Genomic DNA, 27,654 nt, shown 5'->3' on the forward strand with positions numbered 1-27,654 from the left:
TTCTGTAACTGCAAAATGCAAAAAAGGGATGCCATGTGATCTGCTTCCCTGGCATTACAAGTAAAAACCCTTAGGAAGTGAAACCCACACTGCTAAGGAGGGTAAATTCAGTACACAACGCTGTCACTTGTAAGCTTGCTGCCAGACACAGCTGTTTTTCACCTTTCCTCTTTCAAGAAAAATATCTACATGTATTTTTATAGTTACTCTGTACTTAAATTACGGGAGATGCAGGATGGCCCCAGGCAAACACAAGTCTGCGAAAACACCCGTTGTACAGGACTGTTGGATCATGACACCATCTGATCCAGAGGATTACTACCATTTTCTTACACAACAGGTATGAAATGCCAGCTGTCCCATGGCTTCAGAGTTGAAAGACAGCCATCCATTTAGTCTGTGGAAAACCTTTTTGTTAGATATAGACCCAGTGAAGGACATCTTTTTTTCTTAGTCCATTTTCATTTTCTTTAAAACTGAACAAAAGACAACTATTTTAGAGCGTAAAACATACTCTGATGGAAGATTCCAAATTCTCATCTCAAAATGAATACTGTCCTAATTATAGAGTAAGGAGCTGCATAAGGTAATGCACTGATTTTAGGTACTATGTAACCTCTCAACCAATGCAACATTAAGCATAAGCAGGTAATTCTGCCAGTGTTTCTTCCTCCTGCTGTACCTGACATGGTATGAGTGTTGTTTTTCTCAACTCCATTTGATAAGGCTTAAAACAAAAAGCCCTTGCTTGCACTAGACTTCTTAAAAAACCAAAGATACAGACAACCATTTAAAAGATTTTATTATAAAACTATTTCAGCATCTACATCCAAGTAAAAGACTTAAAACTACAGCTCTACTTTCAGAATAAAAAGTCAGTGAATGCTGGAAAAGGTGCTGTATTGTCTAGGTAGACAGACATAGTTTGTAATACTACAGAGATTTCAAATGGATTCCTTAAGTGCTACAAAACCTCTGCCTCCATCATGAATATTCCACAGTTTCTCTCTGCAAGCAGCATCACAAACATTTTTCCATCACCCATCCTCAGCTGCTTTGAAACAGAAATTACAGCTCCTAACTGGAGCAGCTGCAGCTGTGTTACAGATGTACCATCAGATCACAACTCAGGTTCAAGCATTACTGGGTGCAGGCAGAAAGGTATAAATTGTGTTTGCTTGACAATAATGACTACCTAGGTATGTGTTTGTATTTTTGTATTCAATACAAAAATCAACGAATACTCATTTATTTTATGACAGTGAGACCAGGTTTTTCACACCTGTACATTCTAGACAAAGATATTTCCTTTTTATTAGTCATTTCATTCACTGAGCTGAGCCCAGATGCATGATCTGGTGACCTTTGGTGACTGCACCTCATTCACCAGGATAAAAACAGCCCAGATGCAGTACTAAAGTCATACTCAGCAGTTATCATTAATACATCTAAAATGAGTTTTTAAAATAAATGAGGCATATCAAAATTCTATTTTATTTTCAATGAGAAATAAAGCTCAACAGGACTTCTAGAACACAAAGGTAATTTCCTATTAAAAACCATTTTAGATTCACAGTGGAATATGAAGTGATTTTCCATACAACAAATAGAAATCTCTAATAGAAAACTATCATACTGAGCAGGATGCTCTGCTGTATTTGCAACTTCTTGCACAGGATCATGTAAGATAATATGATAATTAGGTAAAAAATTCAAGTAATATTATACAGCCCTGATGAACTTCTGACTGGCCAGCTTGGCAATGTCCAATAGTTTAGCATCTGTTAAGTTTACCTTGCTTACAAAAGTGAAAACACAGAAAGATAGGCAAGGAAGAAGCTTATTGAGAATGGAATATTTTCGGAACAACTCTCTCCCACTGGCTCTGTTCCTGTAGGAATTCCCCCTACTTTTCTGTTCATAAAAGCTGTTCTGTAATTTTCAGTGCTGCTTATATTTTGAAACATTTCCTAAGCCCTTTCCATTGTAATGAACAGTTCCTAGAATGAATTTTTATAGTTCCAACACCACTCCTGAAAACCTTTCCAAAAGACCTTCAGTGCTCACCACAGCTTTCAGATTACAGATTCCCCATGTACCTCTTTGAGCTGCTGTGGTCGGATACTAATTTGGAAAATACAATTGGCAGATTTTGGTTTAGTGTACTGAGCCACTAACCTCCTAACAGCACAACAGAAACAAACCACAAGACTGTGTTTTAAACATGCTGTTTTTCACAACATGCTTATACAATACACATCACCAAAACCTTTCTACTCAACTTGCACGTCTGACTTCAGTTCTTGGAAAATCCTAACTGACTTACTTGGCACACATTCTCCAGAATACAGGGATGTAGGCTAGATGTACCCTAACGTTAGAGCTGTTTATATTTCCATTTCTTTCCAGTAGCTTTTAAAAATATCCTGATTTTCTTCTTCATTACCTTACGCATAGAAGCCTTACTTGGCTGATTTCCCATGAACAGCTTAACATAAAATATCTAGCAACGTGACTCACAGGGCAAGGCATCGCAGAAGAATTATTCCTGGAATACCTTTTTTCTTTAAATGGGACTTCCTTATATAGGGAAAACACTTTCTCCCTACCTCCCAGGGCTCCCTCCCTTCCAGTCAGGCTGTATTTGAATGCTGTTTGCATCTTGCTACAAGACTGCCATGTTAAGTGTCTCTTTTCCAAATGTTATAAATACAGCTTTAAAGCACAGATGTTATCTATCTACCTGAGAAGTTCTGTAATAAGATAAACTGCTGATAACTATTCTAACAGAAAAATATGCATCAATATAACTCATGTTTATCAGTATTCAGAATTCAAGCATTAAACAGGATTTGAAAATTGCACACCTCTACCACACCAAGTCTTTGATCATAGTAAAAAAATGGCCTGATTTTCCTCTATACACAGCTCTTCTTTAAAGACATATGTGCTCCTATTTTCCTCATCCTCATCCTGAAGTCCACAGCAAGGTTTCAGATCCAGCACATACAGCCTAGGTTTATAATATTCTTATCTTCTTTCTCCTCTGCCAGTTCTGAAACTTGCTTGTTTGGAGGTAGATTAGTACTTCCAGACGCTGCTCTTGAAGCCAGCTTGATCCCTTTGGGTGTCTGGATACCAACTTCTCTTCAGAAAGCTGCACTCTGTTTTGCCACGTTCTTTGGGTCTTTACTTGGGACACACCAGTCATCTGCTTCTGAGGTAGCCTGGTAATGCTTGGAAGCTGATTTGTTAAAAACTGGGAGTTTTTCTACTGATTCTGTTGATAAGGCCTAAAAGTCAAGAAGGAACAAGTTACTTGGTTTCTATCTCTCAATAATGCCACTTAGCAAAAATTCATTCAGCATGCCTATAGTATTAAGCCAGTGACACTACAAAATGAAGTTATTCACGCAAGTGTTTCTACAATAGATGCAGTAGCTTAGGTGCTTCAGTATCTATGACTGCTTTGGATAATTTGGCAGGACAAATGCAGTAACATCACATCCTATTTATGCATTTTTAATAGGCCTTAAGCAGTACCCTCTAACATGATTTCAAGATAGTCCAGGAATGCATGGAAAAGGACCTTCGTTTGCAAAATTCCGGTGAAAATGTTTTAATAGAAATGTTATATATATATATATATATATATATATAGCTGAACTGTCTCTTCCTTTTGTACTTCTGCTCTGATTGTGCTTCAGTGTTTTCAGTTTAGCAAAAGAAATTCAAAGCAAGTTTTTCCCATGATTAAGTGCAGAAAGTAGAAAAGAACATGTAGTGCTGTTTGCAGGTTTCTTACAGAAACAGCAGTGCATGTTATATGCCCAGTGTTCAAAATTACTGGTATCTGAATCCCATAGCTTGCTATAAGGCAGATGTTGAATAGCACCTTGACTCCTTAAGGATTTAGTTTACATGGATTTTCTAGTTTTCAGAGTAAACAAACTAGATCTGTTGCTCACACCTTTACTTCACTCTCTTCAAGTACTTTGTATTCCATGAACAAGGAGATAATATCTTAACACAAGCTGAAAACCAACAGGGCTCTCACTAGTAGTTTTTCAAGTAAACTAGTTAAAGCCAAGTGACTTTTTTAATACCAGTTAAAAACCAGTTACTAAATCTGTAATTTCTCAAGAAAAAACAAGAGCTACTCATGAGCAGAGAATTTGTTTACCTTAAAATGGTAATGAGTAAACTCGCTGCATTAATGGTAGTTATCTTTTATTTAACTAAATTTAAATACATACCTTCAAGTAGATGATAGCATCTGTTCCATAACCACATATGGAGTAAAGATTTAGATCTCCTTGAAAGTATTTAGCATACAGACGAGAAATTGGCAAGCCATACCCAAAGCCAGCCTAAAAATAAAGTACAATATAAAATTAATTAATTTTTTACTAGCTCTTATGGCTTAAATATCTGGAAAGTCTTCAGAGATTTTTAAGCTGTTAAAAAATCCTTTGCACTTCCTCTTCTGGTAGAAGAAAACATAAATCTCTACTCCGTTTCATAGAGAATGCTGAAACTGACCATTAAAAAACCCAAAACCACAAGAAAAAAGATCTCCATGGAAGTGGAAGGGTCTATATTCATGTCCCACTTTTACATATTACATTTCAGTATTTTTCCCTCCCTTGTTTTTGCTAGTACAGCTTGATTAGTAAAAGGAGCTTGCTACTGGGAGATTAGGAACAGTCTAAAAGCCTGTTCTAGTTGCACTTGCCTCCAGAAAGACAGTGTGATTTACAGTAAGTTTGAGGACTGAGTGGAGAGTGAAGACAAAGTAAATTAGTGTCATTGGAATGTAAGAAGAAAAAAAAAGGGGTTAGATTCAGGTTGCAATGCTCTTCTTCATTTTTTCCTTTAAAAGCATATTTTTGTCCACTAAGCTAAATATCAAAACTTTGTTTCAGAAAGTGTAAATTCATATTTATGGAGCTAAGTAATCTTTGCACATCCCACAAAGCAGGAGGGGGGACACAGTGCTTCATTATTAACACAGCAACACTTAACAACAACCTAATTGCAACATAAGTATTGAAAGTATCTTACAAGAGGGGTATTTCGACCATCATCCATATTTGGCCTTGGTGCGGTGGAGTACATGTAGCTGAACAGCTGCTCAATTTTCCTTACTGGAACACCACCTCCTCGGTCTGAGATCTGATTTAAGAGAGAATGAAGTTAACAACAAGCATGCACTAAGAATGGTATTTAAAATGCTGCTATTTGAACACACCTTTCCAACAGTCATGAATGCAAACATTTGTTTTGCAGCGTATTGTTTTCCAATTAGATAACTGTGCTATGTGGAGGCTCATATCATCAAGAATGCTCATGTGCTCATACACAGTATCTTTGATCTTTTCTCAGAGGCCAGAAGATCTTTTAATAGAATCAGCTAAGCACGTATAATAACAAAGATTACATTGAGTCCATATTGTAGTAGGCCAGCAAAATACCTTGATTGCCAGGTCTTCTTTCCCTAGAACAACTGTCACTTCAATTGGAGAAAGGGTAGGACTGTTTTCTTGGAACTCAACAGTTGCTCTCATTGAATTCTGTGGAAAAGAAGGTTACCATGATCAGAGATTGTTGAATCCATGCACTTCAAACCATACTCGTTGTACATAGAGGCAAAATTACCCTCTATTCCTATCAGTGCCTAGCTTCCAAGGGACACACTTAGCATTTTGGCATAATGGGAACAGAGGAGGTCTCACACCTAGAAGTATCTAAGCATAGCCAAGACTCTTCTGAGTGAAAGATTACAACTTCTTGCCCAACATAACTCAGGCACTGTAAACTGAATAACATAACTCCCTTAAAATCAACAGGTTTATGGAGAAGAGCAAAGTTCAGCAGTTGCTAAAGGCTGCCAGATTTCTGCATCTCATGCTGGCAGCACTGAAGTTTGGCCCATTCACTACTCCTAAATACACTGTCCAATCCACAGAAAAGGCACCAGGGCAAACCTGCAGATGTAATCTCTAAAAGCAGAAGGCTAGTGGTGGTCACAACCCCACAGCCCACTTAACTCTCTCAGTTTATATTGACATACCTTAAAGAGCTCAAAAAGCATGTGAAAAAGATGAGATGGAACATATACAATGGTAATTGGCTCTCCTGGAGCTTTTCCTAGAGGAAAGGAAAAATACAAAAGATTTAAAAGGGTGATGACATTTTTCTATATTGTATCCAAATTTTACAATGAGTGAGTTGCCAAAACAAACAAGAAAATAAATCAAGTTTAATTTTTGGTTTTCCTCTCTCCAAAATTGGCAAACAGCTTTATGCATTCATAACAGTGTTTAGATTGCAATTGCCACTTGCTTTGTAACAGCTTCTTTTCAAATAAACAAGTAAAAAAATCAAGTATTAATACCCCTTTATAAATAAAGGATTTTAATAATTAAGCAGACTGCTGACATCAGACACCTGCAGGCAGCTCAGACCAGACCCAGCATTTCAGCAGCCTCACTTCCTCACCCCAGATATGGAGCTCCTCTGTAGCAACTTCTTGTGTTACTTCAAGTCCAGGTTTGTCTGACTTTTCTCAAATTCATAAATGGTACCTCAAAAATTTAGTGTTCAAGATGCATTGACATTTGAGTTCTAACACAGGAGGTTAAATGAGGCACCTCTAATAGAAAATGAAGAGGAACTAGCCCAAGTCAGATTAACTAGTATGTGCATTAAGGTTACAGAACTGGGAGCCTTTTGAGTCAGTAAAAGCAGCAGTTTGGTATCAATAGGAAGCTCTCATCTTACCATTCACTTGAGTAAGTTTCAGTTCTGGAGATGTTAAGTAATACTGGTCACACAACATCTTGGAACTTTCATAAGCATCTGAAATAATTATTTACATAAATGATGTAAAGTATAATATCAAGCAATGTAGAAATTAATTTTAATGCATGGCAGAATACACCTTTTAACTGCACAGCTGCTAAGGTGTTAGAGAGTCTAAGACATAGACAAGGGAATGTGTGTCAAGGGAATGATAACATTGCATCCACTGTGTGCACTATAGATTGAGAACAACGTGCAATTATGGCGGCATGAGCAAATCTTTGTACACTTTGATAATTGTATGGAACTGATGCACCTGTTATCTACCTGTAGGTAAAACCAATCTCAACACCTCAGACAACTTCAACTCCTACCTCATCTGTCACTTGCTAGGACTTACTCCAACATGGTTTTTTGCTGCTACTTTGTATTTTAAATTCTGTCCTCTAAAAGCTCATGCCTTGGTAAGACTGCTTTCAGCTATTTCAATTAAAGCCAGTCAGCATCCTCTACAACACAAGTTGGTACCCAAACTGCTTGCAATCAGATATAGATACTGATCAGGAAGACAAACATTAAAGCTCTGAGAATACGCACCATTCACTACTTCAGCAACATCACAGCAAGGATCAATACTTCCAATGTGCCTTGGGTGCCCCGAGCCAGATTTATCATCAAAAAGAAGAGCTGTTTGAGATGAGAACAATACAGTATTTAATCACAAATACTGTATTATGTAAAAGTCTAAACATTGAGACTAATACAGTGAAATCACAACACATAATCACATAAAATACTGGATGTTTTTTATGCCTTTTATGAGTTAAAATGCTATATAATGTCAGCAAACTATGTTGGCTTTTCTGTAGTTCACATCTAAAGGTTTTTCAGACATTGATAATATCCCTATATATTCCACAAAAGAGTTATTTCAATTATTCTGTAGTCTAGAAAACAAGTTTTTCCATTACTCTCGTAAGTGATAGTTTCCATTTCTAACTTTTCAGTGTCACACAAAATCATGTGAAGCAGTTCTCCATCAGTTTTCAGAAGTGCTGACATTAACATGTTACTCATCAGGTTTAAGTTTTTTCTCAGGCAAAAATTTCTACTTACTGTGTTGGTTCATTAGCATCCGGGTGGAAATACGGCTCATGTAAAAACGATCCAAAAAATACTGGATGTTATGATTGGTGACAGGATCTGCTTTGAAAGTGTCTTTGTATTCAATTATTCCTTGTGCCATTGTAGGAACCACATCATGATGTCTGTTTCGAACTCTAATTAGAGTATCTATAAAGCTAGGTCAAAAAGAGATCTTTTTAGAACATTATTCTCAGACTACACAGATGCAAGCTTTGTATAATGTAATTATTTAATCCAGCACCAGCACAGGTAAGTGCTTAACAGCCTGTTAAAATACAGTCTGTTTCTTTCACTCTTTTAAAAGTAATTCCTCACTAACCTAACCCAGAAGAGTTTGGCATTTTTAAAACAGAAGGTATAATGAGCCATATCAAATTCACTGCCTGTTTAATCATTTATTTGAGCAGAGAAAAATGTAAGAAAGGGAAAAAGATCCCAAGCCAACATCTTGGAAAGAAGCAGAGATGTGACTTTACAGATAATTTTTTTTAATATTTCTCTGTCATAACAGTTCAAGGGACAATAGACCAGCTTGTTCTATGTTCAGCTCTTCTGCTAGATTATCAAATTCAGATGATGGCTGTCAGTCTAAAGTAAATATATTGTGAAAAGTAGAATGTGAACTAAAAAGTTCCAAAAAACAAATTAAAAGCTTACTCAGATAAGACTTTTTGGTCATCTGGGCTTTTCTGATTGAACTCAACCAGCTCCTTTAGGCTTTGGATGTACCTATTGAAAAAGAACACAAGAAATATATGCTATTAATTGATTTTTATTAATCTATCAATTTGAAAAATACTTTGTCTTGTGCACATCATTAGTCCTAACAACTCATCTAGGAGTTTTAAGTATCTCTGAAATATCAAAGTTACAACCAGCAATGGGATGACAGATTAACACTTCTCGACTGCCTGAACCCCAGAAGTTTTACGTCTTTTTTTGTGCCTGCCACCAAAGAGGAATCTAAACCCTCGCTTAAGGGTTCCCCTTATAATTCTCGAGTACAGAGTATTTCAAAAGAAGATCCAAATGACAATGACAATCAGTAAGATACTTAAGCAAAATTTTTCCAAATCTGATCAGCATTGGCAGAAGCTAAGTAGCTGAGCCTCTTGCACTAACACCTGACAGTCTTGACGCATATGGCAAAGGCACAACTGTTGGCTATATTAAGAACAGTTTCTAGATCTCACTCTAATACTTCTACTATTTATGTCAGCCATCCTGGCAAATGCTGCAACTGTGCCAGTAAACAAGGTTAAATCAGATTCAACCACTGTATCAACTGCAGAGATTATGTTAATTGAATTTCAAACACTTGTTGCACGTGTTAAGGCAATATACTTTGGAACAGAAGCTCTGTTAGTAACTGCATCAGTGACAGATCAAAACAGGTACATAGCCTACTTTCCCATTTTGTTTGGGTCTAAGAGTCTGTAATGCTATGGGGAAACAGAACGTGTTTTCCCCCTTCTTGAAGAATAAGAAGTGAGATTTGCTCTATTAGCTATTTCAAACTCTAAACTCCCCCCAAACATACTAATTTAAAGATGACAATATAACCATATTGGTTTTCAATTTAATTTTAGTGTGCTAGAAACGGACAGTGTGTAACAGCTCGCAATTCAGCTTTGAGGAAGGAACTGCATTTCTACTGTATTTTGTTGTGCTTTCTACTATTCAAAAAAGTCTGTAACAACAAAGTTCTCAAAGCTATGTTAATTTGCATGCTGAATTCATGCAGTTCATACTCACCAGCTTTTTACTAATTTTACTGATGGAGTGCCTAGTAATTTATCAGGAAGAAGATCGATTTCTTTCAGGATGTTTGCAAACCTCACAGGAAGCTCTTGTCGCAGAAATGAGAAAGAAGTTCTCTCACATCCATTAGTCGAGCCTATGAATAAATCCAAAATAAAGTTTTTGTTTAAGAAAGTTTCAAGATGTAACTACAGATTGCTGACTTTCCAGAAACTTCAGGAATCTATCCGTCTGCAGTCATGAGGCTTTTACTGGCCAGGTCATCTAAGTGTACATATATGTTTGTGCTGAACGCTGTTTACATGACAGTAAGACACAGCGTGTTCTTGGACGGGATACTTGTACAGTTCCCACTTCGCATGAGACTTAATTGCAATCCCCTAACAAGTACTCCAGCCTCTGTAATCAGGAGCTTCTTCGGGGTGACGTCTGGCAGTATCGTGCGCGCACGGCCGCCAGAGCTGCCAAAGCGCTAATGGGATCAGGGAACAGCGCGTTCACTCCGCCTGACACGCCCCGCAGCCCATGGGCCTCTCAGAGCCCGCACCCTCCGAACACCGCCGAAACAGCGCTGGAGCGCATCTTCAGCTCTGATGACGGCACTCAGACGTCTCCAGCGCCTGGCACCTGGCCAGGGGGTAACTGCGGCCGGGGGTGCCCACCCGAGGCGACCTCCCCGCTGCCGCCACCACCCCGGGATCGGCAGATTCCCAGCGGGGCTGGGAATACCAGGCAGGGGCACCTCCCCTGCTCCGCCCTGGCGCTAGGCAGCCGAGCCGGGGGTCGGCAGCGACTTCAGCGCTGGCCGAGCGCGGACCCGTCGGGGCGGGGATCGCCGCCTCCTCTGTCCGGCACAGCACCGCTCCCGCACCCCCTTCCGCCGCAGCCCCCGGGCTCGCCCCTCTCCGGAGAAAAGAGCCTCCGAGCCCCGGGCTTGGGCTGTCCCCCGGCCCCGACCTCCTCCTGTTCCTCCCCACTCTCACCAAAGTCCAGCAACTGCTTGATGGAGAGCGGGGACGGGGAGAAGCGGGAAAACTGCTCCACCTCCTGCGGCAACCGGCCGCTGCTGCTGCCGGCACTGGCCCCTGCCAGTGGGGCGGCGCTGCGCAGGGCTATCCGGGCGGCCTTCATCGCTCCCGGGGTGGCGGGTGTGTGGCACGTAAGCGATCGGGTGGGTGAGCGGGTGATCCAGTGGCTGCGGGACTGTCGCTATCCCCTCGCCTGTGGCGGGCGGCTTCACGTGGCGCCTCTATTTACAATCGCAGCGGGGCGGGGCTCCGGCAGGCCGCGCCCCGCCGGGCGCCTCGTGACAGCGCTGGCGGGTTCCCCTTGCCCGGAGGCCCGGGCCAGCGGGCGCCTCGCCAGCGGTACGGTCAGGGGTGTCGGGCCGGGGGACAGCTGCGGGGCTAGGGCACACGGAGAGGCGGGTGCTGCTCCTGCACCGCCCGCGGTGACCTTGTGTACGGGGCAGGGGCCGGTCGAGGCCGGCGGGGTGGTCGTGCCCAGCTCCGAGGCGCCGCGTTGCCCCCGCCCCTCACGGGCTGCGGGGGGTCCGGCCGTGCGCAGGCACCCAGCGGGCGCCCGGGCTGCGGGGGGAGCGGGTGGCGCTGACACGGCGTGAGGGGCGCGATGGCGTCCGGGGGAAGCTGTGTCTTCGCACTCATACCGGGGCTGCTGGTGGTGCTCGTACTGATAGGGTAACTCCAGGGTCGGCGCAGAGGCTGCATGGAATGCAAAAGGAGCAAAATGAGATCCCAGCCGCAGGGGTGAGGGTGCCTACATGTAGGCCATGGCTGTGACCTTGGTTAATAGTGACCAGATACCCGAAGACAGCTGTGTTGGTGACGCACTGGCCCCAGATCGGCATGTGGCCTTTATTTACTGTCACTAGAGCTGATCTAAGAAGGGCCTGATACAGTGCTCTCAGGGACAGCTCATCTTCCATTGTCACAGTCGATCTGGGAAAAGCCACCTTTCCTCTTTGCTGGAGAAGGAGCTTGGAATTCCAGTGCTGCCTGGCCTTTTCCCAACATACTGAGTCCACTTCACTGAGGGCAGGGTTTGCATAATGCATTGAAGAATGGAGTTAATGTCAGCAGAGGGCTTCTTGACATCTGAAAATTTGGTCTGTAACAGCGGGAGCATGTGGCAGTAAAATAATACAAAATAATGGTGCCCTAATATTTGCATACAACTCCCCAGTCCAATTTTATATGCATATATTTACACACACAAACATGTAAACTTTTTCAAGGGAAGGAAGATAACATTCCTAACAAGAAATGCTTGCACTTAGTTTAATAGACAGAAGAATACTTTAGCTTGTCATTAGACTGTTTTTTAAACTTCATCTCATTTAGTCATTATATCTGTTTTCCCTGTTTATGGTTCTACTCCCACTGTACTGTATGTTTTATTATTTTACTGCTCCCTGTTTTATTATTTTATTGGGAGAGTTACTCTGTTATTTTTCCATCAGTTATATTCTGGTTTACCACAGTGATTGAATGTTGGCATTTGAAATTTGAAATTAAGCAAAATGTAGACCTCTAATAGCAGCAAATGTAATCACTTTGATTTTTCCTGTTCTTGCCAGAAGTTAAAAATTTAAGAATTTGGGATTTTCTTTTGACTGTTTCAAGTTGGTTTGCCTGCAAGTTGCAGTTGACTCACAGAAGTGAAAATATCATACAAATTTGTTTAAACCATGAAACATGTATAGGATAGGTTTTGTTTTGTTCCATTTTCTTCCTGAAGCTACTAATTGGTGACAAGCAGGAACATCAAAATTAACACTTTGCAATAAAATCTGGGTCAAGAAAGTTCTCTGCACTAGGCAGTTATTCCAGTTTATAAAGTCACTATTTCTATTCCAATGAGATACTTAATCTGTTGGTGTGCTGAGCCTGCTTAATACAACTTGAATATCCTATGTGAGTAGTCATTTTACACACCCTGTTCAGAATAGGGAGAACGTCTACTAAGAATAATTTCTGTTGTTTGCATTCATTTTCTTTACAACAACTCGTTTTCTCATTGTTTTCCTGGTAGTTATATGCAGTAAGGTATGAACGAATCTCTTACATATTCAGTTTAGCTCTGAACAAAGGTAAAGTTGAAGTTGCAGGAAATACAGGAAGTGTGTTGCCTTCCCCATTTGTTAAAAGGGCAAAGCTCCAGTAATTCAAAACCTGGATGTTTTTCAAATCAAAACAAACTTCTACAAGAATTTTACACATCAGCAGCACAAGAATGGTGTTTTATTATTCAGATGAGCTTCTAAAAGAAGTGTGTCTCCTTCATATTTCAGATTTGCTTCTCGCTCATTGTATGATGGTTATATTTTACAGGAGATTCTGAACAATATAAATTTCCATTCTTGTATATATAAACTATATATTTGTGAAATAATTGTTATGGATGTCCTGAATGTTGAGCAAGACAGCTAAGCTTCAGGCACAAATGTAACAATATATGAGGATTCATGATCAGCCAAGCTGCAGGTGAACTAGGCTGTGAAAATTGTAACCAGTTCAAAGAATGCCTCCGTCTATCCTGTCTTTAGCAGTGTTCTCACTTTACTTCCTCTCCAACCACCATTTCGCCCTCCTTCTGAAACACGTGACAGTTTTAAGTGCAGGTGTCAGAGAACAATATTTTGACTGTGAAGGACAGTGCCAAATTCTGAACTGCAGTATTCATCAGAGGGGGTCTCATTTCTGCTGCTTAGATATTTTAACTTTCCTCTTCTGAACTGCCCTGGGGCAGGTTTTGAAGAGGTGGTAACAACGCTTGCAGTTGCTTGGTCACAGTAATGTTTTGCTGACTATGCTTAAGGAAATGGAGCTGTGTTAACATTCTGCTTTTTTCCACAACAGATGGGTCCAGAAGAGTGGAATGAATGAAGCCTGGATTTCTGTCCATTTGTGTCCTAATAGCTCTCCATTGCAATCAGCTGTCTCTCGCCTCATGTTTCTTATGTCCTCACCCCTGCTGGAGACACTACATGCTGTACTTAGATCAGAGCCGTGTTCCTGATCAGCCAGCACGTGTAATGACTGACCATGTTGCTGATGTCTAATAGAAGGTATCATGGTTGCTTTTGCCCTACTTTTTTCTATGTGGGGACAAAAATTTAAGGTTTTTTTCCTAACCCAACAAGTGCTGGAGACCCTGTAGGATGTGCTGGGATGAGTGCCCTCTCCTGACCAGCCAGAATACGTGGGATGACTACTGGTGTGGTTGCTGCTCTCAAGTAGAATGAGTGGCTCAGTTTCCCCACCCTTTTATTCAGTGTGGAGCAAAATTTTAATCTCTCCTCCCTAAACCACCTCCTAGTTTGTACAAAGTTTGTAGGGAGTTGATTATCTATTCAAATTTGGTTAAAATGCTTAGGAGGTTTGGCAAACAGGTGAACAGGCAACATTATCAAAGTTTTTTCCCTTATGGAACCAGACTAACGTTCTCTGCTAGGGACAAAGGCAACTTCTAATCCTGCTTTTGTAAGGAAGGGTAAATGATAATCCAGGAGGAGCAGTAAGTCTAGGTGAAAATTAATGGTAGCACTAGGAAGTTTTGAATGTAAGTGGAAGCAATAGTCTGGTGACAAGAGCATGAGTCACATTCTTAGCTCTTCATGAAATTTCCAACAGTACCAAGGGCAAATTGCTCACCCTCTGCCTGCAGATGGTTCTGCATTTATGGAACTGGATTGATACTTTAACCTACTAATACATTTGTTTTCTAAATATTTATGTGGCCCTTTACATGGAAAAAAATACAGAAATAGCATTACAAACAAGGGTCATATCTTCCCGTTCTCATCTTTCTGTCACCCAATGCTGCTGCCTTATGAGCTGTCAAGCTGCTGGGGGCTCCCAGTGCAGCCAAAACAGCCAAAGTAGGTGAAAGGTTGTGGAGAAGCACACAAATAAGCTGGCATGCCTCTTCAGTAGTTCAGTGAGGGAAAGGTTCTGCAGCTGCTCCAGCACTTTCCCAGTCTCCCCCGGCTGGTCATAACTTGGCAAAAGTCAAGACTACGGTAGCTGGATCATTTTACAGGTGGAGCTGTGGCCGGTCAGCAGCATGCTTGGAGCTGTAAACATGGCAACTCAGCAGCCCTGAACAGGAGACACCCTTTTTCCTCAGTCCCTGCCTTTGTTACCCATGTCTGAAATTATCTGTTAACTCCTTTAAAATCATGGAAAATGAGACTGGATTGCTGGTTTCAAAATTGCTTTTCCAGAAAATAGCTAGAGGCTTGCATGAGATTAACTGTGGGTGTTGAAACTGGGAGAGTAGAGATAGCAGAAAGGGAAAAAACTGTTTTGGAGTATAGCTGTACCATTCAGGAAATAAAGCTAAGACTCAAACTGTGATAAAAGTAGGACTCAAAAGTGTTTATCTTGAAATGCTTGTCACAATTCAGGAGGCTGCTTACTAAGTAGGGGAATAGTAATCTTCAGCCAAGTACACCATTGCAGAGGAAATAAAGGTAGACTTTCAGGGTGGGCTGACACTGATCTGAAGTACATAGCTAAATACAAAATAATGTCGTTTTCCAGCCTCAGCTGAATACCGTAGCAGTTCTTGTGGAAGAGCATGTGGCATGCTCCATGAGAGTTGCAGGTGCAGAGGAAAATAAAGAGGAAAGGTATCATCAGGACAGCTGCCACTTTGGGCCATGGCTGCCTTTACTGTGAACAGCCCTGCTCTGGAGAAGATCACCTGGGGAAAAGTGGACACCTTGTGGAAAGTCAGAGAAAAAGTTAACGGTACCAAAAGAATACATCTTTTAAGGTCTAAATATGTTTCAGCTGAACAGTTATATTTTTCTGTAGGAATATGGGAATGGGGTTAGTGTAACAGGATTATCTCAAAAGTTTTGGATTAGACATTTTAGGAAACACCTCACCCAGAGAAGAAGGAGTTCTACCTTCACCTGTAACCCTTCCATGGGTCAGGGGCTTTGAACATACTGCTTTTGTTTTTCAGAGTAGATCACGCTGGGTTAAGAGGAGATGTTTTTGCTAAGTCTTCTACCAGATGCACTTGATACTGTTGACTGTAGCAGGACAATTGGTAAAGTGGATGTGGTGGCTTGAGTTTCTGCTCCAAAGTGGAGCCTTGAACTGTTACTCCAGGTTATTTTATCTGAGGCTGATCTTAGAAAGCATTTCCAGTTGTTCCCTCTCAGCATTTCCTTCATCAGATATGAAAGGGTTTATTTTCTTTTAGTGTCCAAATCATATGAACTTGATTGAGAAGTTTAGTCTAGGAAATAGTAAGCCAAGACATCATCTAGAAAAGGGCTCTCTAGGGTGTTACCTGGCCACTCTTTCAAAAGTTTCATGGTATCTCTGGAATGCTGCTTCTCCTTAGTGCTTTGGATTACCCAAGGGAAGTTTGTTTTTTGTTTGCAACACCCTGACTATTATCTCTGAAGTGTGAGTTCAGAGATACTAATCAGTTGCTCTCATAAAGACTGAATTTCCATAACATACTCTATGGGAGATATCTACACGGTAGGTGCATGGGAGTTTTCTTATTTGATGAAATGTATAGCCACAGGCTAAGATGTGATAACTGCAGTTAAATATGAAAATGTAGCTTGTGTATTAAAATAGTCCTGATAAAGAGCCAGTACTATAAAAAATGTTGCACTGCACAATTAAAATGCTTTGCCTTTGGGTCCCAGTAAGCGCAAAGTATTTTTGTGTCATGACTAACAGGTATCTAATTATGGGTAAATCGCCAGTGCAACATTGCTGGAACATTAAGAACAGTCTAAACAGGGATGCTGTCCCTCTCTCCATTTACTGTGTTACTGTTTCAGTCTTGTGGTATATTAGACAAAATCCACAGTTTTGCTACACAACATTAAGTACTTTTTCTTGTAATTCTTTTATATTATTTATTACTCCACCCACTTTGGTCTTTTCAAATTCAGTTTTCAATGTAGTGCTTATCTAATAGACACTGAAATGAAAAACAAAATCATCAGAGCTATGGTGATACTTGATTTCCAAGATTTCTGTCTACCTAAACTGACATAAAAACTCAATTTAATATTTCTTCATTTCATTTACTGAAATTACACCAATATTCTAAATTTACTGTGGTGCTTACATTTATATGCAGGCATTCATGAACATACATTTCCCATATAGTTTCTATATGGGAAAAGACACCTAGATATAAAAAAAAAGGAAAATTAAGAGTTAAAAATATGTGCAAATAAAAGTCCTGATTCCCTATTATCTGGGACATAATACCTGGGTACAAATAACCAGCAATAAGTTTGCAGGTACTGGTTTCAAAAAAACACCTTTTAAAGAAAGTATTTTAACATACAGGAGAATACAGTCTGTGAAACAATATCTTTTTCTGTTGTGAGACCAATTGAATTACAAATTTAGTTTGAAAATAATATGTTATTAACAAGCATATTTGCACTGCACAAAACCAGATTCACTAAAATGTGTAAGATCTCCATTTACACCAGATAAGAAGCAGCGTAATTTCTTCTTGCACACTCACACAAGTACTGTTGAAGTGAGAATTGTTAAGCGTTCCATTTTTTGGATACTCATTATGAGTACATGTTTAAGTAAGGTTGAATGTTTGGGCATTTCCTCATTCCCAGAAAGAAATACAAGCTTCTTATTCTCTGTTTCCACAGTACTGGAGAAATGTTTTGAAATTTTAATATTCAGATCAAGAAATAAATCCAAGGTAAATGTAAACAACCAGAAGATACTCTAGACAAGAAAAAGCTTTGTGATCACCACAAGAGCCCTTGCTAGCTTTCGGCAACTGCTGAGAGGGAGGGCAGTGCTTTCCCCTGGTTTGAGTGCTGGAGAACCAGTTTTCCTTCTGCTTTTTGTTCCAGATATGCTACATGGAATCCTGGAAACCAGTTCCTTATTTGCAACTCCCTATATGCTGAAGTTTAAGAAAGGGAGATAAGAGTGTTATCAAAGAAGCAATGGAGTAACATGCTGAAACGGATATTGCTTGGGTGTGTTGCCATGCTGAAGTAAACAAGTCTATCTGTATTTATTTTTATTGGTATTTTGGGCTTACAGCATGTACATCAAATGATGTACACGCTTATCACCTCTCATGTATGGAAACAGTTTTTAAATTCTAAGCATTTCATTTAAAAGAAGTCAAATCAAATCAATGCCAAGAACCCTAGTTAGGATGTAATTTTTGCTGAAAATTACCTTTTTCAAGGCCTTGGAGAAAACAATCAGAGATTTAGTAAAATTCAACAAATAAAGACATTCCTATCACACTTCCTTCAGTCAAACCTTCATTACATTTTTCCTCTTTATGTGAAATACAGTAAATGGATATGGTATTTGCCCTTTCCATGAGAAAGGAATGAGAAAGACTCAAAAAAGTGTTGGACTGCATTTTGAGAAGCAGTCCGTAGTTTTATGTGAGCACTTCTGGCTGCTTAATAAAGGCTGCAAGACCTTGCAGGTCTGAGGGATTTATGAATTATGAACCCATAGCACCTTGAGAAATTAGGTGCTAGGTCTGACCTACATGCTGAATTGAACTCTACTGTTGAAAACGGGGGATAAATTTCCATCTGAAGGCACTCAAAGAGAACAGAGCGTTTTGACTCCAAGAATTTTCTCTTTCAAATAAAAAGGATGTCTCTATTTAACCATTCCTGGAGAAAAGTTTTTAATATTGTACTTTTGAATCATCCACATAATTCCAGTCCTTTACAGTCAGTTCATGTTTCAAATCTTGTGCCAAATGCTTACATGCCTTGGAGTAGAGAAGACCCAGAGGGAACTCATAAAATTATATAGGAAGGGCACCAATTCACTCTTGCTGAGAAGTAATTTGGTTTGGTTTAGTAACCTGTGAAATAGTTCTGTAAAATTATGAACTTTAAGGAAACTGTAAAGAGTGTGATTATTGACATCTGCTGTAGGTGACCTTTACATGCTGAAAAGATCACAAGGTAGTAAAGACAAAAAAATTACAGCCTCCTTTCCTTCTTCTCTCTAATGGTCTGAAATTGAAAAATTGGATCTATTGAACCCCAGTTAAAGTTAGGACAGCCAAATAAAACAAGGCTACAACCTGCAACTTGCAGTTTTCCAAGTGTGTAATTTATATACTTTAGAGACTAAATGCTGCTGCTCGAGGGAGTTGAGTCTCCACTCTCACCTGAACATAAATCACTTCATTCACTACCTTTTCCGTTAACTTCCCCCTCTACGGTAAAGAAACATATCCCAGTATTTCAAAGGAATAGATGTACACGTGCAGATCATCCAAAGCTGTTTGTCCTGATTCTTTTCTCAGTGCTATGATGAGGGCTGTGTGCCTCACTATCTTTCCTACTTCTTGGTATCTTTTCTTTGCTGTTTGTGTCAACATAATCTAAACTCCTGGCAGCTTTACAAAATTTGTACTGGCATTGATCAGCTTGCAGGTTATGGTGAATGCCTTAATGTCATAGTTGCTGACATTACAGCAGTATGTAGCAGCTAACATTTTTAGTGCATTAGCTGTGCAAATGACCTTTTAACTCTCCCTAAGAGCATCTCACAGTTGTCCTGAGTCAGCGTGCCAGTTACCACCATAGTCTGAGGGTGGCATTTTAAGTGTCTGTCATCACCTTGATAAGGGACCAAAAAGGCAGTAGCAGGACACTAGGTATGCCCTATGACACACACATGGCCTGAGTGTGCTGGATGCTGGGACATGCTGAAGGGGGCCCAGACCAGAGCCAGAATAGCATTGCTTTCCTTGATGTAAATATCCCCTAACAATTCCCCCATAATCACATCAGTTAAATTATTTTTTCCACAGCTCCCTTTGGAAAGGGATTCTGTCTGGTCCTGTCCTGTCTCACTCTTTTCATTTTAATAAACATGTTTTCCAGAAGTATATTGAGCAACACGACGAGCATTGAGACATGCAATTGCCTCATTCTTCAGTTTTTTTTTTCATTAAGAAAGTTATTAACATATGCATTTTTTAAAATTTAATTTTATGGTTGATACACTGTTTACATCATGGTCAAAAGGATGTGTTTCCCAGTTCTAGTAGAAGTGTATGGACTGTGTGATCCCAACTACTGTGTGTATTTGTACATAACCTTGATTTGGCCTAAGAGAAAGCCTTGATGCTTGCAGAACAGATTTATTCTGGGTCATGACTGGGAAACTGGGCTGTCACCAGTAGGGTACAACCCAGATTTTCAAATGCTTTGGAAAGTATTTGAGGATCTGACAGCTGTGTCTGAAAATACATTAAGTAGAAGTTGTTTACAGGAAAGGACAGGTTTGGTATGCTCACTAACTATTGCTGAAGAGCTGGCTGTAATATTCTGTACTCAGAGTTCAGATAGTAACTCATGAGTTGTTATATGAGTTAAGTGGATGATTTTCAACAGGATGGTGGGAAATCTTCTTGCCAGCTGCACATATTAAGTACTATGCATAGCTGTTGCAGTGTGAGATATTAGAGGGGATTGATAGGACATCCTTGAAGTGATGGGTAAACTTCTCAGCAAGAGGGAAGTTGTACATGTGCCATTTCCAGTTACTGGATAGTGTGTGAATGACTGTGACTGAAGTCCTAATTCAATGTCCAGTGCATTCAGTTTGTTTCCAGTCATTTCAGCTGTAGTCTTAACTGGGAACTGGATCAAACCTCTCTCTGTAAGATTGGAGATAGCAAAAAGCATGCTGAAAGGAAAAAGTCAGTTTTAAGGTTCATATTTTAATTTTTCAATAATTCTTAAAGACTTCCAGAAAAGTATTTTTTAAGTCTGATTTCCCCCTTTTTCAGTTTCCTACATTATGCATAGATTAGTTCTATGAGTAAGAAATTTTTTTTCTTATGGCTGTCTAACTTGAGGAAGTCAGTAACCTAGGCCACCTTTGTAGCAAGGAAAAATAAAGCAGACATTCATATCCTTGTTTTGAAATCCTTTTCTCCATGTGCTTTGTTCTTTCTGACTAAAATAAGCAATACTTCAGTTTTAAAAGTGCTCTGCCAGTGTCATGTCCATCATTACCCATGGACTGTCAGAGGAAACATGGGATATCTGAATTGAGAGAGACCATCGGGGAGATCTGGGGCCAGGGAACCAGGAGGCAGGAAAGGAGGAGGAACTGATATTCCCCCATGTGAAGACCAACATCTGAGTGCACTCTGTGGTCAGGAGGGAAGCAAGGGACACCTAACCCTGGAACTGCCTGTCTCTTCTCCAGATGTAGTAAGAAAATATCAGAAAGGCAAGATGGAGCTCTCCATGGAAATTTTTGACTGATTGAATGTTGCTTTATGCAGGATCTCAATGAAAACAGCCTCTTGCTGTTTTAGTCAGTTGTTGGGGCCACCGTGTTCTGTCAGACAGCTCTCTTCCCAGACTAGGCATGCATGACATGTTAGGGAGCTTCACTGAGCCATCCCACCCGTGTCCATACAGTGTAGACTGCTAGGATGGATATCCCACAGAGTGGGATAGGCCTTTTTAGCATTCATACCACCACATATAGGACCCTGATTAGCTGTTGCTATTACGCTAAAGCACCCCACAGCTAATGACTGAGAAGAGATGATCTTGCTGGGTTTTTTGGTATTGGAGAGGGGTAGGAAAGTGAAAGAAAAAGTGGACTTAATACCCATATTCAAAACAAGACCAATCAAAAGATGAGACATGGATTGTAAGTTGCTGCACACTTTATTGCTAGCAGGGCACGCAAACCTTCTGTTTTTTTCTGGTCAAAACATCTTTGTTTTCCTTACTCCTTCAGACCTTGGATAGATGCTCTTGCTATCAGGATGAACGGTGTTTTGGTTTTTTTCCATGAGTAAGTGATGCATATATGTTTAGATATTCCCTAGACTTTTTACAGGTGTAACTCTGTATTAATTAGTTGTAACATTAGCCTAAATTCTGAAACTGGGTACTTAGCAGGGAGTCAGATATAGGCTGCTGCTTCAACCCACACAGTAAGACCTCATGAAACATGGGAAATGTTCCTAAGTCCCTTCAAGGAATTGCATAAATTATGTGTCCTATAGCAAGTCTCTAGCTCTAAGCTAAACAAAATTCTTTGAAAGGTTTTCACACCCCACCCTGGCCTTTTGTGTTAGCTCCCAGATCAAGACTCTCAGCTTTCTGCCCAGTTAGTCAATCTGGAGGGAACAATACACAGATACCATTTGCTGCTGCCTGCAGACATCGAGTCTGAAGATCCAAGTCAGTGAAGGTGTCTCTCATTGTAGAGTGGTATCCAAAATGAACAGAAGCTGAAGATGTTTTACAAGGAAAAAGTAGTCTGAGCAAATAATCACAAAAAAAAATTAATCTAAGATGGTTTGACTGCCTCTTTAAAATTATTACAGGAGAGGACCCAGGCACAGCTGACCTCCCTCTTTGTGCTAACTTAGGAATGGTCCCTCGGATATTACGAGGGTTGGCATCCATACAGGCCAATGCCCACACCTTGAGTTTTGATTGAGGTTTGGCACCTCTATGCACTTCTGAGTAGCGTAGGGAAGAAGAGCAGGAAAGAGTGTTGATTTGGGGAAGAGGGTGAGGGTGTCTGAATGGAAGACCTTGTGCCTTATCCATTAGGAAACTAATTTTTCAGTCAGCTGCACAGAAGCTTCCCATTTGTCACAGGGGATATTGAGGGATGGGAGAGGTCTGCTCAGCTGTGAAGAGACAACAGTAGCCATGGCTGGAGTAAGGGCTGGACTTGGAAGGACTGAAGGCATGTTTTTGTGTGAGCCCCTGTGTCAAGGGCTTCACAGATTGGAATGGGGTTGGACTGAGTGTGAAAGGCTGGTAGGTCTCAAGTGGGCCCTAAATCCTCAGTCCCAGCTCTCGCTGCCTGTGGACAGTGTTCAGCACTGTGTTCAGAGCCACTATCCTATGCTTTATATTAGGATGGCTAGTGGTGTTAGAATTAGGGTAAGAGTTACAGTTAGGGAAAGGAAGAGTAAAATGAAAATTGAAAGAAGCTAGATACAAATATGTCCTGTGGGATCTGCTTGGACTTGTGCAGGTCTGGTGTTGGCAGTGCACTTAGACAACATTTTCATCAAGGTACTCAGGTCATGTATTTTCTTGTGGGCTCCAATCACTTTGCTATTTTTACTTCAAGGATTATTTCAGATTTATGTTTAGGGACAGAAAGAAACAGAGTTGTTTTATACTGCATGTATAATTTGGAGTTCAAATGAGGTTTGATATCTGTACAGGGTAATGGTTTGTTACTGATACCTGTGAAAACTTTAGTCCCAAAGTGAAGAATAAGATTTTTGAGGGTGTCAATCTTCCATAAGTATAAACTCACATGACTTCTTTTCCTTGGCAAAATACTGATGAGAACTGGCCCTAGTTCTGCAAGAAACGTAAGTACAATTCTGCACTAAAGATACAAAGTGTGTAGGACAATGAACAAGATGGTATATTAATATATTATTGTTCTCTACTTTCCAAGCAAACAGGTTGTAGCGTTTGAACTAAGCATAGACATGATTAGAGCCTGGGTTACATCTCCTGCATGACATAAACCCAGAGCTACTAGCTTACATAAATAGAAATTTGTTAGTTTAAGGAAGATACGAAAGAGATATAAACACAGCTAAGACAACTTAGTTTCTGTCAGAACCATGGCAGTTGTAGTTATGACACATTAGAAACAGCCTGTTTATGAAAACTAGGCAGCAATGCAACAGTATGGCATTCCTCTTTTACTCTGGCAGATAGTACTTAAATATCTTCTTGCAACTTAACACAATAAAATGAGAAATATTTACTATTCTGTGGACCTTTTCTCCTCCATATGGCTGAATTCCTTGAAGACATTATTTTTCTCATTTGTGAAGTGTCAACATTTCCATAACACATAATTTTTTTCCCACTGTGGAAAGAAGGAATTCCTCATTCACTGACATTTGTCTGAGAGCTTGGCATGCCTATACATGACCAAGTACCCACATGCAGCAGGGTTTGTGTTTTGGCTCTGAGCAGAGGTGGTAAGGGAAAACATGATACAGGTGTACAGAAATAGACTGGGTATTTAAGATTCTAAACAAGTTGTCAGATCTAATCTAGGCCTCTGGTAGGGCTAAACCTATTTTCTCATTTAACACGGACATTCGGTAATATTCTGGAGGAAAATGCTATAGAGTTGAAAATTAAAATTTTCATAGGAATTGAAAATAATTCTGATATTATTCTACACATTCAAGTTTTTTATCTAAAATTAAATAAAGGGAATGATTTTAGAACTGACAAATGCCTTTTATGTGCCCAAGTTTCTGGGAGTCCAGCTCAAAACATCTTAAATGGACAATTAATTGTTCTTTCAGAAAGTTAACTTCCAGACTGGCACTGAGCAGACAGACACTGTATCCCCAGTCCTTGGCATAGTGAAAGTATCTGCTAGGGAAGCTGTTGCAAAACAGAAAGGCTCATTCTTCCTGGCCCAGAAAAATTAAGTTTCTGCTAAGTCCTTTCAACTAGAGTTTGCTCCTGAAATGGGGAGAATCTTGCTGTGCACTGTGCAAACATAATTTGTGTAGCTGTTAGAATAAATGTGTGTTGTAGCCAAGGTAAATAATCAGAGAGAAAACTTTCTAATTATATTCTAATAAGTGACAAAAAAAAGAAAGCAAAATTTTGTCTAGAAAGCAAAAGATTTTGAAATGGGCAGTAGACATTATTGAATTCGATGAATTCTGTCTCTGTTCCTTGAGACATTGCACCCCAGCAGATTTCTGTGGCAATGCAGGATGTCATGACAGCTAACCCAGCCTAGGTTAGATTTGCCTGTGTGGCACTGTCTGAGCTCAAGGATGCTGCCTGCTGAGATCCTGAAATGTTTTCTTATAATGCTGATCCTTTCTTTTGCCTGGTTGCAAAGTCATACTTAAGACTCTTATTTACTCCTATTTATTTCTATATAATTTTTTTTCAGTGTTTCTGGTTGGTCATTTGAATGTATTTGGTGTCAGCTAGAGAATTATTTAGGTGTGTTACTTTGAATCATAATTGAAGATTTCTGAGCAAAAATAACAATTTTCCAAGAAAAGTCTTCAGGCTACTTTAAAGGTACCTTACATTTTACATTCCTGCAGTACATATCTGTCACCAAATAAACAATAAACACCCTGTCACAGTATCATTATATATTACCAACAGACAGTTCTACAGGGTGTAGTAAATCTGTAAGTACTTTGGAGGTTAGTTTATTGAACGTTCCAGAAAAATAATCTTTCTTTTTCCTGAACATTTTTCCCACTGTTTTCTGTATTATTAGCAGACAATCTCATGTTTCTGATGATGGCAGTGATGGCTAAAAATGAAACAGGAATCTTATCTACAGCACATATAATAAAACACAGTAGAAAGGGTCCAGTCCCAAGTCCAGTTCCTGCACACAAAGAGATCCTCAGACAACATGGCAAATGGAATCTTGGGTAGTTCTGTGGATCCTGCACAAAGGACTGCCAAAGCCATGGAAGTCAGCTCATGTCAACAGAGTAAAACGTATTGCATAACAAGTTCAAAATACAGCGCTGATTTAGATAGTATTACCTGCAGAATATCAATGATAACAACACTGTGGGACATAACAAGCCAGGAAGTTCCTGGAAAGCATTTATGATAACTTCTTCCTCCAGGCCTCCAAGTGATAAAGAAGCCAATGAGGAGAAGTGCTCTGCTTGACCACATCCTCACCAAGGAGGGGCTTATTGGGGATGTGAAGATCAAAGACAGCCTTGTGTGCAGGTCAGCCTGCAGTGACCATGAGATGGTGGAATTCAGGATCCCAGGGGAAGGGAGGGTGGAAAAACAAGGTCAGAACCCTGGACATCAAGAAAGCAGACTTCGCCCTCTTCAAAGATCTTGAAAATATGCTATGGGATAAGGCCCTGGGTGAAAGGTGGGGCTAAGAAAGACGATTAATATTGAAAGGTTACCTCCTACAAACTCAAGATTGTTCCATCCCAATGAATAAGAACTCAGACAAAAATTTCAAGAGGGCCACATGGATAAACAAGTTTCTCCTGGCCATACTCAAACACAAAAAGGATGCAAGGATGGGTAACCTGTGGGGAATACAGAATCATTGTCTGAACATTTAGAGATGAAGCTTGGAAAGCTACAACCCAACTGGATTTGAATCTGACCTGGGGTGATGGAGACAACAAGAAGGGCTTCTATAAGTACATAGGTGACAAAAGGAAGACTAGGGAAAATGTGGGCACCTTGCTCAGTGAGATGGGGCATCTGGCTACCCAGGGCATGGAAAAGGTTGAGGTACTGAATGTCATCTTTGCTTCCATCTTTACTAACAACACCAGCCTTCAGGAATCCCAGGTCCCAAAGACCAGGAGGAAAGACTGGATCAAGGTACAGGTACCCTTGGTGAAAGAGGATCAGATCAGGGAATACTTAAGCAAACTGAACATTCATGAATCCACGGGTCCTGACAGGATGCTGAGCGAGCTGGCAGATGTCATTGTGAGGCCACTTTCAATAACTGTTCAATGATCTTTGATTGTTCATGATTACTGGGAGAAGAACCTGAAGACTGGAGGAAGGTAAATGTCACTTTGATCATTCAGAAGGGCAAGAAGGGAATGACAGGCTGGTCAGCCTCACCCCGATCCCTGGGAGGGTGATGGAACAACTAATCTTGGAAACCAATCCCAGGCACATGAACAATCAAAAAAAAAAGCATCAGGAGTGGTCAGCATGGCTTGACTAAGGGGAAGGGCTTGACCAACTTGAGAAACTTGTATGATGAAGTGACTGGCCTGGTAGATGAGGGGAGAGCAATGAATACTGTTTACCTGGACTTCAGTAAGGCCTTTGGCACTGGCTCCCATAAGATCCTTATAAACAAGCTGTTGATATATGAGCTGGATGAGCAGTGAGGTGGGTTAAAATCCTGCTGAACGGCAAGGCCCAGGGGCTGGTGATCAGAGGCATGATATCTTTGCTGGACTTTCTTCAGTATGTCCATGTCTGTCTTCTACTGGGACCTCAGAACTGGACATAGTACTCCAGGTGTGGCCTCAGTACTGTTGAGTAGAGTGGAAGGACCACCTCCCTTGACCTGATGGCAACACTCCTAACGCAGCCCAGGATCCCTTCAGCCTTCTTTGCTACACAGGCACATCGCTGGCTTATGTTCAATTTTGCATCTACTAGGACCCCAGATCTTCTGCAAAGATGCTTTCCAGCTGGATGGCCCCCAGCAAATACTGGTGAATGGGGCTGTTCCTCTCCAGATTCAGGACTTGCACTTTCCCTTACTGAACTTCCTAAGGTTCCTACTCACCCATTCCTGTCATGGTCCCTCTGGATGGCAGCATGACCCTCTGGTATATCAGCCCCTCCACCTAGCTCCCAGATTTGTATCATCTGCAAACTTGCAGAGGGTACACTCTGTCCCGTCATCCAGACCATTAATGAAGATGTTGAACAGAATTAGACCCAGTCCTGACCCCTGAGGTACACTGCTAGTTCCTGGCCTGTGGCTAGACTCTGTGCCTCAGATGTTCAGGCAGTTTTCAGTACCTCACTGTCTGCGTATCCAGGCCATGCTCCACTGGGTTCTCTGTCAGGTTCTTGTGAGAGACAGTGTCAAAGGCCTCACAGCAGTCCAGGTAGACAATATCTGCCACTCTGACCTTGTCTTCATACTTTCTTTATACTTTGCCTCTAATTTCTATTTGTAACTCCCTCACTATGGCTACCAGGGCAACAGAACTAAGTGCACCACTACATAGAAGTTTTCAAAACAGTGATCTTCTCAAAGGGAGGACCAGTTCCACTGGGGTTTTAAAGCCTTTAACTGAGAAGCATAAGAGAGTAGACAAAATTATCCCTCAATCCTTGGGGGATGTGAGCCATAGCTGAGCCTGCGATCC

General features: G+C 40.6%; 1 protein-coding gene and 1 long non-coding RNA gene across 2 annotated transcripts; one reads left to right on the plus strand and one right to left on the minus strand.

Annotated features, from left to right (window-relative positions):
* Positions 1-785: 785 nt before the first annotated feature.
* Positions 786-10,933, minus strand: PDK4 (pyruvate dehydrogenase kinase 4). Its single transcript, XM_069006874.1, has 11 exons — positions 10,695-10,933; positions 9,706-9,847; positions 8,608-8,679; positions 7,921-8,105; positions 7,402-7,491; positions 6,784-6,861; positions 6,074-6,150; positions 5,475-5,573; positions 5,065-5,175; positions 4,257-4,370; positions 786-3,293 (listed from the first exon to the last, which is right to left on the minus strand). The coding sequence occupies exons 1-11, from the start codon at positions 10,840-10,842 to the stop codon at positions 3,150-3,152; spliced, it is 1,260 nt and encodes a 419-aa protein (XP_068862975.1). The 5' UTR covers positions 10,843-10,933; the 3' UTR covers positions 786-3,149.
* An 81-nt stretch (positions 10,934-11,014) lies between these two features.
* Positions 11,015-18,802, plus strand: LOC138105651 (uncharacterized). The gene is made up of 3 exons (XR_011148598.1): positions 11,015-11,078; positions 13,590-13,798; positions 17,603-18,802. It is a non-coding gene; the product is annotated as an uncharacterized lncRNA (long non-coding RNA).
* Positions 18,803-27,654: the final 8,852 nt, after the last annotated feature.

The sequence above is a fragment of the Aphelocoma coerulescens genome, chromosome 2 (assembly GCF_041296385.1).
Source record: "Aphelocoma coerulescens isolate FSJ_1873_10779 chromosome 2, UR_Acoe_1.0, whole genome shotgun sequence".
In the NCBI taxonomy this organism is placed as follows: Eukaryota; Metazoa; Chordata; class Aves; order Passeriformes; family Corvidae; genus Aphelocoma; species Aphelocoma coerulescens.

What these genes read in the sequence shown, in the direction of transcription:
- PDK4 (XM_069006874.1), bottom strand. Translation starts at nt 10,842, where the DNA reads ATGAAGGCCGCCCGGATAGCCCTGCGCAGCGCCGCCCCACTGGCAGGG. An exon ending in GACCAAAAAGTCTTATCTGA is followed by an intron (nt 8,106 to 8,607) that starts GTAAGCTTTTAA and finishes TTTTTGACCTAG; the next exon opens with CTTTATAGATACTCTAATTA. An exon ending in TGCTTTTTGAGCTCTTTAAG is followed by an intron (nt 5,574 to 6,073) that starts GTATGTCAATAT and finishes TCTTTTCCACAG; the next exon opens with AATTCAATGAGAGCAACTGT.